Source organism: Rhinopithecus roxellana, chromosome 1 (genome assembly GCF_007565055.1).
Source record: "Rhinopithecus roxellana isolate Shanxi Qingling chromosome 1, ASM756505v1, whole genome shotgun sequence".
Classification (NCBI taxonomy): Eukaryota; Metazoa; Chordata; class Mammalia; order Primates; family Cercopithecidae; genus Rhinopithecus; species Rhinopithecus roxellana.
Genome location: NC_044549.1, coordinates 59,469,946 through 59,482,553, shown reverse-complemented (window position 1 = coordinate 59,482,553; position 12,608 = coordinate 59,469,946). Strand labels below are relative to the sequence as shown.

General features: G+C 37.4%; 1 protein-coding gene across 2 annotated transcripts in view; it reads left to right on the top strand.

Moving 5' to 3' along the window:
* Positions 1-9,361, top strand: part of TAFA4 (TAFA chemokine like family member 4) — a 189,997-nt gene extending 180,636 nt beyond the window's left edge. For both annotated transcript variants that reach the window (XM_010383052.2, XM_010383051.2), the window contains exons 5-6: positions 1,969-2,093; positions 8,011-9,361. In XM_010383052.2, coding sequence (XP_010381354.1) covers positions 1,969-2,093; positions 8,011-8,022 — 137 coding nt within the window. In that variant the 3' untranslated portion in view covers positions 8,023-9,361. The remainder of the gene's footprint in view (positions 1-1,968; positions 2,094-8,010) is intronic.
* Positions 9,362-12,608: the final 3,247 nt, after the last annotated feature.

Here is a 12,608-nt window from a genome sequence, read left to right as displayed (position 1 = left end):
AACCACAAAAGACCCCAAGTAGCTAATGCAATTTTGAAAAAGAAAAAGAGTTGGAGGCACACAGCCCCTGATTCAAATTATATTACAAAGTTATAGTTATCAAAACAGTATGGCACTGGTATAAAAATAGACACATAGACCCATGTAACAGAATAGACAACTCAGAAATCCATGCATTTATAGTCAACTAGTCTTTGACAGGATGACAAGACTACACAATGCGGAAACAATAGTCTCTTTAATAAAGGGTGCTGGGAAGAAAATTAGACATTCCCATGTAAAAGAATGAAGTTAGACCTGTGACTTAAACCATATGGAAAAGTTAACTTGAAAAGGATGTAAATGTAATCTATGAAATGAAACTATGAAACTCCTAGAAGAAAACATAGGGGAAAAAGTCCTTGATATTGGTCTTTGCAATGATATTTTGATTATGACACCAAAAGTACAGGCAACAAAAGCAAAAACAAACAATTGGGACTACATCAAATGAAAAAGCAACCTACAGAATAGGAGAAAATACTTACAAGTCAATTCTGATAAGGCGTTAAGATCCAAAATATAAAAGAAACCCACCTGCTCAATTGCCAAAAATTAATACCCTAATTAAAAAATAGGAAAAAGAACTGAATTGATATTTTTCCAAGGAAGACATACAAATGACCAACAGGCATATGAAAAGGTGAAGGAATGCCATGCCCTCCAACTTTTCTATGGCTTTTTGTAATTGACTTTAAGTGGTTGCTGGCCACTCACTAGAATGGCATGGAGAGCTGAACACCATGTATGATGGAAATTTTTAGTGCTTTTAGTTTTTGCTATTAACAGAGACCATCAAACATAAGAACCAGTTGCAATACCATTGTAACCTGCAATCGAAGATGATGACCATAATAACAGCTGACATTTTCTAAGACTATTGTGACTGGCTCAAAGTCAGCAAAGATTTTCACACACGGATTAACTTTATCCTCTTAACATCCTAGGGTGAGGATCTACTTTTCAAATGAAAAAACTGACAGAGAAGTCCGAGAACTAGTCTAATCTAGAGGATGGCACAGTCAGATTCAAACCCAGGCAAGCCCACCACAAAGCCCGAGATCTCATCAGCTCTATTTTACAATTGGGCAGTCCACTGCAAAAGTGATCTATTTTTTATTTGTATAAACTTAAGGGTACATAGTGGTGAAGTCTGGGCTTTTAGTGTAGCCATCACCCAAATAGTGTACCTTGTACCCCTTAAGTAACTTCTTGTCCTTCCCACCCTTCCAAGTCTCCAATTTCTGTTGTTCCATGACTATGTCTCTGTGTACACATTATTCAGCTCTCGTTTATAAGTCAGAAAATGACTGACTTTTGACTTTGACTTTGTTTCTGGGTTATTTCACTTAAGATAATAACCTCCGGTTCTATCCATGTTGCTGTAAAAGACAGGATTTCATTCTCTTCTGTGGCTGAGTAGTATTTGATAGCATATCTATACCACATTTTCTTTATCCAGTTTTCCACTGATAGACACATGTTGATTCCATGACTTTGCTATTTATTACTAGTGCTGCGATAAACATATGAGTGCACGTGTCTTTTTGATACGACAGTCTCTTTTCCTTTGGGGAGATAGCCGGGGGTGGGATTGCTGGATTGAATGGTTGTTTGATTTTTAGTTATTTGAGAAATCTCCATACTGTTTCCCACAGAGGTTGTACTAATTTGCCTTCACACCAACAGTGTATAAGCATTCCCTTTTCTCTATGTTGTCACCAACATCTGTTGCTTTTAAATTTTTTAATAAAAAAGAAATATTTTGTAGAGTATATGCCTGATGGGATTCCTTAAATTTACTAACAGTAAATTTAATAGCAATCTTTGAACTCAGTGTACCACTCTGTATTGAGTTTTATTTTGTCCATCTTTGGAGGAAGAAACAAATATTAATGTCACAAATATTAATTGGCCTTTGTTTTCCAGCTTCCATTGTGATTCAGAAATGGTGGTGTCACATGAATCCATGTTTGGAAGGAGAGGATTGTAAAGTGCTGCCAGATTACTCAGGTTGGTCCTGTAGCAGTGGCAATAAAGTCAAAACTACGAAGGCAAGTATAGACAAAATGCAACTACAATTTACAATTTATCAACTGTGGGGCTTCCTCCCCTTGATTTTATTCTGCCATCAAGAAAACATTATTATGTGTTGATAAACCTGCTTGGGCAGTGCTACCTTAGGGCTTTGGCCTTTTTGAAAAGTGCATTTCCCAGCATCATTCTGTGTGTCAGATTTTATAGAGCAGTGATTTGGTGGGAGAATTCATTATTTTAGGCAGGGCCCCTAAATTCATTTCAGCTTCTTCACAAGCCCGATTTAAAGTAAAAGTTTCAGAGCTGACAGGCCAGTGTATCAAAACACCATGGCAAGAATCCACATCCAGATGATTTACTCAAGTAGAAATACCTATTGCTTTAAAGGAGATTTAATGGTTGGAGATTCTTATTCAAGACTTAGAAGCCAACACTTTTCTCCCCAAATGGTCCTCTTTTTAATTCTCACTGTCACTGAAGAACACCATTGTCTACCCAGTTCTCCAGCCAGAAACCTACCTTCTTCCTTATCTTCCCATGATCAGTTGGTTATACTGTCCTTAGGATTTTTACTACCCAACTTTTCCATGATTCTTCAACACTGTGCTTACTCCTCTTGTCCAATCGGCCATCTCATATGGAGATGCATCTAGACTGCTAGATTGCTGCCTCCCAGTCTGGTCCCTACACAGGTGACTACAGTAATTTTGTAAAATCCACATCCTTTAAGCTAATCCACCTCAAAATATTCCACTGGTACCCTCTGGTAATTAGTCCACTAGCCTCTGCCTGGTCTTTAATGAGTAACATGGCTAAGCCACCTCCGCTTCCTTCTCGCTGATCTAAACATCCTGGCCTTTTGTCAGTCCCTCTTACCCTGGTCCTTTTGCACTGGCTGTTCCCTCTTCATAGAATATGTTTCCATCCTTTCTTTTCTGGTTAATCATCATTTTTTCAGGGACCTCTTTCCTGATTGACTGCATGCTCCCTGTATCTTTGAGCATTTATTATGGTTACATTTTACATAGATTGCTATCCATATTTTGCTTAATACCTAGAACTTTCTGTCTGGTGGGAGAGCTTTGATGTTGGGCTCTGGCAGTCCCAGAGCCAGCTGAATGCCTTGGTAACTATTTCTTGAATGAAAATTGACATGACCAAGGTCATTCTAAGATCATTAGACATACTGGAATGGAGTGACTCTAGTTCTCATTGCTATTGAACTTTGATCCCTTAGGAAGTACATACAGTGAATGACTTCTTGCCTTTCTTATGTCGTCTCCTTTATGAATACTTTGAATGAGAACTCTAAATGCTTAGTAATTCATCTTCAGCCATGGAGGTCAAAAGCAGGCCTGTTCTTCTAAGTGTGAACATGAACTATTAAGATTTTGTAAAATATATTAAAACATAAGATAGTAAGTCTAAAACAAAATATTAGAAAATATGATTGTACAAAACATTTTAAATGGGAACTTTAGCTGATATTATACCCCAGATTATCAATGGAATAGTTGTCAGTTGATTCTCTAGGTAAAACCAGAATGTCGAAATGAAGACCATTTTCAACATTAATTGCGATTGTCAGCTAACTTACCCTTGTTACTGATATTGAGATGACTGGGATAATGACCTGATATCTGCTTTTATATCCAGGGCAGCAGAAGTCCATGGAGTCATTTACTGGTGGTGCAAGGAGGTCAACACTCGTATCATTCTAAGCCATTCCCAATAAACTTCCATCCTATATAGACCCAGCATGCTTGCTAAGCAAACCCTGCCTTAAGATAATTTCCTTATCTTTCCCTTGGGCCGTTTCACCTATTTTTTCCTAATTCCTTCCTAAGTAAAAATCTTGGAGTAACACATGAATTAGGGTATTACATCCATCAGTGATAAAAATTTTCTTTCATCATATTTCTTGTAGGCTAAGGAATAACATTTTGGAAGATTCTATTTGTATTGATTTTTATATATAAATATAAAACAAGATCATGAGCAGAAGCCAACTATAGTTCTCTTGGTAGAATGGCTCTCTATTTATGTGTAGTTAGAGAAGGCATTTGCAGGAAGCAAACCTTTAGGGACATTTTGGCTCAGTGCTGGGAATGTAAGTTTGCTCTAGCTAAATCCTCAATGGTAGTGACATTTCATTTAGCACTTTGAAAAGTTGTAGAAAGATAATACAGTTCCCCAAGCCATCATGATACTTGGGCTGCTTTTTTAGTGATATGTCACTTGAGAATAATCTTGAAGTCATAAAACTTTGTTTCCTTTATTAATCCAAGTCAGTGTGACTTGAACTGCATAAAACATTTTATATCTTTTATGGATCTTATGCACATAGAGTAAATTCATTTGTGGGTCTGTGACTAGCTTCCAGTTGTATCTTTTTCTTAAAATTGTTACTGACCTTACACCACAGGTAAGACAGAGGTCCTAGAAAAGCAGAGCAATTGTTTCCCTAGAGGATATGTTAACTAAACTATATAACAAAATAGTTTCAATTTTCTTTAAACAGTTCATGCACAGCAGCATCAAAACACAGAAGGGCTAAAGTAAGATGGTCTCCAGTAAGCCAGCTATGTCAGAATTTTATTTTCCATTTAAATGCAAATATGAAAATAGTTGGCAGTTAACTTGAATATTAATAGCTTTAGATGAAGATATGAAAAGAGAGAGGATAATTCCCTAACTAGTCATCTTTTCCAGGTATAAAATATTGGCATTGAGTTTACTCTGCCAACATAGTTTTCAGCGTCTCTAGAGCTACTGTTTCTTGTGGGAAAATATGACCCTCTCTATGGACCTGCCTTAATTGAAATCTGGGTTTTGCTGCATTCTCTGTGCTAAGGAGTTTTTCACTCTCTGGGGTTGCCATTGTTAAGCCTTCTAACAAGGGTATGATGTCTTCTTAGCATCGAAGCCAAGCATTTGCCATATCTTGTTTGTGAGTAGAAGCAAATCACTTTGAATCTTGAGACATTTTAGACTTTTTAATGTTCTTATTTTTGAATCCTCTACTAAGGGTGAAAAGCTATGTCTTTAGAGTAGTAGTTCTCATCCAGAGGCAGTTTTGCCCCTGAGTAGACATTTGGCAATGTCTTGGATATTTCTGGTCATCACACATTGTGAGGATGCTACTGGCATCTTGTGGGTAGAGGCCAGGGATGCTACTAAACATCCTTCAAAGCACAGACAGCCTCTACAACAATTATTTGACCCCAAATGTCAATAGTATAAAGGTTGAAAAACTGCTTTGGAGTACAGTATATTTTTTTCAGTAGCTCTTTGCAGACTTCCTACTTGATTCTTTTACTTCGTTTTTCAAAGTTTCTGTTGTCTAAATATTTCCAATATTTCACATTGGAAAATTTCTACAGAACGGAAGCAACAGTTTTGTCTTCAGTATCTTCCTCAAATGCCTCTCTAATCTACCTGTCTCTTGGGCCATCACCACGGGTCATTGTCAATATAATAATAATTTAATGCTATCATGGGAACATGTAAAAAACAGTTTTGAACTCTAACTCTAGGATATTCTGGTATAGTAAAAGTCTAGGATAGGGCTTAGAAAACTATGCTTTTAAAACAGTTGTTCTTAGGGTGATTGTGATGAACAGGCAGTATGAGGGAACCATTAGTCTAACTGAACTCTCTACCTGTTCTCACCCTTAATTGACTTATACCTTGCTTTCTCTGCATCAAGGGTAAACTCCCTGCCCAGGTTCCCTCCCTGTTGAGAGATCATCAATGGATCCCCCTTGGAAACTGATGTAAAATACAGATTATAAGCATCTTAAATGGGCCTTCACTGCCAATCATTGTACAGGCCATGTACTTCCCCATACCATTGTTGCCTCCTTTTTCCACTTCCTCTTCTAAAATTCCACTTGTCTTTTAATGTCCAGCTCAGATGACTCCTTTACCCTGAAGTTTTGTCTTCCCTGATCTCTATATTCAGACTTGAAATGCTCAGGGTACCCTGAGGAATGGGAGTAGAGCTAATATTGGCATCTTAGTAGCCCTGTATCCATCAAAATTCAGAAGTAGCAATGAATCTTCCACATGTAATCAGTACAATAATAATGTTAAAGGAAAACAAGAGCATTTTATCATCCAACTTCAGTGAAGTTGTCCAAAATGAGCTGGGCATGGGGAATAAGTTGCCTTTGACAATTACATCCTGGATGTACATTGATAGATCCAGAAAGAGCTAACATCACAATAGCCACCATTCCCTGAGTACAAACCGTGTGTCAACCACTGGGCTGTGTCATTCAAGTCACATATTTTATTCGTTCTTTACTACAACTGTAGGGGGCAGGTACTATTATCTTTATTTTGCAGATGAAGAAACTAAGGCAAAGAGAGACAATCTACCCCATCACAGAACATGGCCAACTCCATCATTCAGTCACTCAAGTCAAAGATCTTGGAACTGTCCTTGATTCCTCTTTTTCTTACATCTTTGTCCTATTTGTCACAACTCTTTAAGTTGATAGTTCAGTCTTGTCATGCATTTCTCATCTCTTCCTTGAACCTCAGAAAAAGGCCAAAGTCCTTGCATTTGCCTCTTCCTCTCTTCCCAGTGAGTCAGGCCTCCCTCACTTCCTTCAACCTTCCTTGATATCCTGTATAGAAGAGCAGCCCTCTACCTTCCCTTCACCAGCCTTTCTTTCCTCTACTATACTACTTTACTTTCCTCCATAGCACATATTATTAATTTTACCTGTTTGTCCAATCTTTTCCTCTGGAATAGAGATCAGCAAACTGTGGCTTACAGGCCAAATCCAGCCCTTGGCCTGCTTTTGCATGGCCCATGAGCTAAGACTGGGTTTTACATTTTTAAGTAGTTGGAAAAAATCAAAAGCAGAATATTTCAGAATGCATGAAGATTATATGAAATTCAGATTTCACCATCTATACATAAAGTCTGGAACAAAGTAGTGCCCGTTCATTTATTTATTGTCTATGGCTACTGTTGTGAATGAAATAAAGGCAGAGTTAAGTAGTTGCTATAGTGACTGTATGGGCAGCAAAGCTGAAAATATTTACTGTATGTAGTCCTTTTCAGTAAAAGTTTTCCAGCCCCTGCACTAGAAGGTAAGCTCCATGAGGGCAGGGTTTTGTTTAGTTTGCTGTAGTTACCCAGTACAAACAAAAGGGGAGTAATATTGTTGAATACATAAAGGCCATATGTCAGTTAATAGCAAGGCTGAGGTTTACATACATAGCTGATTGGGTCTAAAGCCCAGGTATGGTGACTGTACTATCAAATAATTTGCTTTGAAAAAATACTTTTGTGGTGTAGGCATGTTAAAGTCTTATGCTTTTTTTTTTTCCACCTGAACTGGTATATTGGCTAACACATAAAATTTCTTATATGACCAATCAACTATAGAAACTGCTGTTCTATTTTCTTAGATCATAAGCAATGAGCCTGGATGTTTAAAAATGAAAAATACAACCACTACCTTTTTAATGCATAATACAGCAGTTTTATAAAATAACCTATTTTCAAAAGTGAAAGTTAACTGCATAAAAAAAAATAAAGGCAACATTTTTATCTTGACATGCACTGATTTTAATCAACCATTTGAAAAATTTTTAGTGCCATTAACAAAGCATGCTTAGCATGCATGAATTGATGGGCGATGAGTGTACCTAATCAGATGGGATTTTTATAACCTCACAAATGCAAAGCCAGACTGCATAATACCCTCTTATGGAAGTCTTTGTGCATGTATTCTTTATATTTCTTGCTTTTAGGCTGCAAAGCAGAATTTGACAGTTGATTTGGTGAGGTCAGTTATAGGTAAATGTACAAACTGATAAATTATTCACAGTCAGGACCTTATTGGTCTAGGGGGCAGGAATGGTTATTTTGGTGGGTATGGATTGTTGAATACTCCCTTATTTGATTTGTTTTAGGTAACGCGGTAGCGAAGAGAGAGGTGTGCTTCAATCCTGGAGGGGCAGCAGGATGCGGAGCACTTTTGATTGGATTCCCATCCTGGCCCCTTTGCAGAAAATTGTCTAGGATTTCAGCAACTTCATATTTGTATATGAGAGCTGTGAGAGGTGGCATTCACTTAACTGGCCCAGCCCTCTCTGCTTTGTGATTTTATTTCATCGAATTATGACCACAAGCCACCACACACTTGACATCCTATCTGGATTCCCAAGGAGCATACCTCCAACATCCGAGAAGAGCAAATTAGAGTCTTCAAAATGGATCACCACTAAGGGCATGTGCATTCTTCACTTTCTTTCTGCCTTTACAAAAGAACTTAGATGTATGTTTCAAAGGGTCCTCATTCTGTTCCTCTTTTGAACTTTTCTTTTTGCCCTTGTATTAAAGTGGTTTTAAAGGGGTCTAAAAAGATTTTGGCAAAACATATTTGCAGATGTAGATTAACTGGTGAAAAAAATTACTGCTAGAGATCAACTGGTTAACTGGTAAAGAACATTTATTTTATAATCCTTGAAGAATAGAAGGACGTAGTTGGATTATTGTGTGTATTTTTACTTTCCATTGTCCAGTTAGCAGAGATAAAATGAGAGCGTTTTAACTTCAATGTACCATTTTACTGAGTGCTAAGGAAGCATATCAATTCCAATATTTTATAACCAAAGCTCTATCAGAACATCTTTATAAAACTTGTTGGAATTTTTATGGCTTTTGTGTAGTCATGTAGGTAACTCATTTAAAATATAACCAAATCTCAATTTAGATCAAGGGTTATTTCTTAGATCAAGTTTATGCCAATTATATGAAAATATTTTAACTCCTAGACAGGAGTCTTTCAGTGCTGAATTTTAGACTGTAAATGAGTTCTTAACTTGGCTGTTTCCCTACTTCTGTGTTATTTCTTATTTCTTTAAAATCTGAGTCCTGATTGGCTTAATGATTTTGCAGCAGACATGTCTCCACATATTCTCAGATGCTGTCACGTGGAAACATGAAACAGATGAAGACTGACTGACCCAGATTTTAAATGTATAAGGTACATATTACTGTAAAAATATGGGATGGATTTTATATATTAAGAAATACCAAAAACATAGTTTGTGCACCAAGTTAATTATCCCTGACCTTTCACATTTATGGGGGGAAAATAAATCAATACTTTAATGTTGTTTATAGCATAATGGTTATTTGATTTTATTCTTGTAGAAGGAATGGAAAGATTTGTTGGCTAAATTTTTGAATTTGACTAGATGCTTACTACATTTGTTATGATCGTATGAATAAGTAAAAAAAATCATCCTGCTGATGGCATACATGTTTTTGTGATTATTATACGCCTTAAGACTTTGTGTTAACATCCTACCTAGGCTTGCAGATTTTAAACATGAAAAACTCCTTTTAAAAATTGAACTATATCGCAAAGTTGGCACATAACATTTGGGTGGCTTCGTTTCTTCTCCCAAACCTATGTAGCATTAAGCTTAGGTACACTCATGATGTTTTATGCATACTTTGCTCCCTTTAGTATTGATATATATATATATGGAAATTTTATGATACATGAAACAGTGACTTAATTTTTTAGCCCATGTGTCTGATCTCATACCTCAAATAAGATCAAGTAACTATGACAGTACTTCACCTTTAGGTACATCTCTGGTGCGTAAACCACTTCCAGGGAATCAGTGGTCCATTTGGGAAAATGGCAGGCCTCAAAGCTGCCATTTCATCCATTGTTGTTTCAACATGTACTTTTTACTTCAAAAGTAAGGCCTGAAATGGGGCTTGCTTTGAGAAGCATTTTAATGTTATCATTCTCATTCCTTTCCTATAGGGAAATAGGTAAGAGAATTTTCGGTATTTTTACAGAATTTAAAACAAACATACCAGGACAGTTTTGAGGCTGTTGGTCACAGCATGTTAGGACTCTGACTGGCACATGTAGTCTCAACACCCGAGAAACCTTTGCTGCTTGTATCTGTGTGGACACAGCCAAAGTCTCTGTAAAGGAACAGTAACTACCTAGATTTTTCTCTCTTCCCCCTCATGTCTGGATGTGCTGCTCCAAACCATGTACCCCTTTGCCTTCATTTCCACATTGGAAAGGTGAAACTCTGTTAATAAATTACATTTAAGGAGCCTCTACAAGACTGTTCAGAGTTATTGGTAAAATTCTCTATCCCTCTACAAACCTATTTTTCTACTCAATTTGGGAGATATTTATGAGTATTTCCATTTCATAGAGAAGAATTTAAGACCTACAAAATATTAGACCAACCCAAACTCACACAGGGAGTTATTACTGGAAATTATACAATGAGGGTCATGGTGAGATACAGAAAATTCTAGATTTATTTTTCTTTGAGAGTACTTTTAAAATACTATTCTGTATTCTAGGTGTCCAGGTGATGGGCTAGCCTTAAATCTGTAGTCAGATTCTGTTTGCATCCAGCACCTGCAGTCTTTACCACTATCCCAATGTTAACAGACTGATGAAGAATATCATGTTGCTACCCATTTTTTTAAATGGGTGAAATAATCATAACTGAATTTCTGCTTGAGTTTAAAAGAATATTTGTATTTTAAAGAATTTATTTAAAGGAAACCTGGCCAGGAACAATATTAAAAATATTGAACTGCTCTGTAGTTGGTCTTGGACTATAAGCTGACTGTAAGTTACATATACCACTGTGCTCATTGGCAGGTCACTTGCCCCTCCTCATGCCAGAGGCTACCTGAGAGTGTAACTGAGCAGTCGAGCTTGAAAATGGACTTTTAAACTTTTTTCCCCTCCTTTCTTCCAAGTCTCAAGATGTAACCTCAAAACAAACTGTAGAAACTTTTCCTTAGTCTTAAAATAGAGCCTCAAACATACTTTGAAACTCCATTCCCTTCCTTTTACCACTATATACTCCTTCTTTCCCCCATGCACATTTATCTAACTATATGCTTTTATCTAATTATATGCTTACTTAGAAGTTCCAGGGGCTGATGTTGAGACAGACCAAGCATGGAGACCCAGCTGCAAAATTCCAGAAATTACCTCAAGGTGGTTAGTCCACACCCCAGCCATTTAAGATGACAGCCTTCCATGCTCCTGGTAGACAATAGTTTGAGATAGCCACCAGAAGAAGACATGTGGACCTTGTATTCAGCACCATTCCCCCATGCCTCCCATTCCAAGTTCCCTCTTTAATCCCTTCTCCCCAGCCGAAAGTTTGAAGTGGTTCTAGAAAGGGTGAGCTGGCTGTTTCCCCACAGCTAGCTCTGGAAATAGAATCACTTTCCTTTCACTACTCTTCATCCTTGTTATTGGTTTTATAAGTGGTGAACAGCTAAGCCTGCACTTGATTACAAGAGCAGATACAATCTAGCATATGTTATGTGGATTTCCAAGGTTGCTTTAACAAGCCCATGTGGCAACATTGAACAGCCTATGTTCTCTCACACCAACACTACTGGATGCAGAGGAGAACCTGCCCCTTTTATGGGTCTATATATACTCCTTCATCCACCACCATCTCTACTTGGCCAGCTTTTTGCATTTGAATTTTTGTAAGAACTTGTGGTGTGTATACAAGGTTGAGCATTGACTCCTGAAAGTGGCAATGGAAACACCATACCAAAAATGCCTATTTCACAGATAAACTGGAAAGTGCTTCTGCACAAAATTCTTTGTGCACTATTAGGGACCCACTGACCAAGGATAAATCCAATGCTAGTCTGTTGACTAACTTTGCCATTTAGTGAAGCAGTCTAGCCTGAACAAACTGGCGTAGTATCTGCATATAACCTACGCACATCCTCCCATAAACTTTAAGTCATCCCTATGTTACTTATAATACTAATACAATGCACATCCTATATAAATAGTCGTCATACTGTATTTTGGGAATAATGACAGGAAAAAAGGTTTGTACATGTTCAGTATAGACATAACCATTTCCCCCCCCCCCCCAAGTATTTTTGATCCACACTTGGTTGAATTTACCAGTGCCCATGGACTGTAATCAGTTCTTAATAAAGTTGTGTATCATTTATGAATAACTTGTAGTCCAACTGGTCATTTCATGCCAAAAGAAAAACCAAAAAAACCTTGCCTGAAAACTGGGGCTTAAGGTTTAAGTGAATGCTGCTGATAGAAAATTGTGAACACGTAAGACTACATCTTTTCATGTTTTTTCCTTGTTTCCAAGTCAGTGAGAAATTTGAGAAAGCAAAGAAAGGACAAAAGCAAACACTCCAGAACCATTGCTTCCTGTTGCCCTTAGCTGTCAATTTGGCAGAATGCTGAAAACCCATGTGCTTTCTTCATGGACAAGTAAGTGCCTTGGCCTGTAATACCTATCTGGTGGCCATCAGAGCACCACTGGAAAGAAAGATGCAGAACATGGGTTATCCCATTTTAATCCGAAACATGAGATGACAGATGACACACACATACACATACACACACACTCTTTCAGGTTCATCTTGTAAAAAAACTCAAGCCCCATTCAGCAGCCATATTAAAGGAAACAATCATTTCAAATTACAAAGTAATCTTGCAAACAGAAAC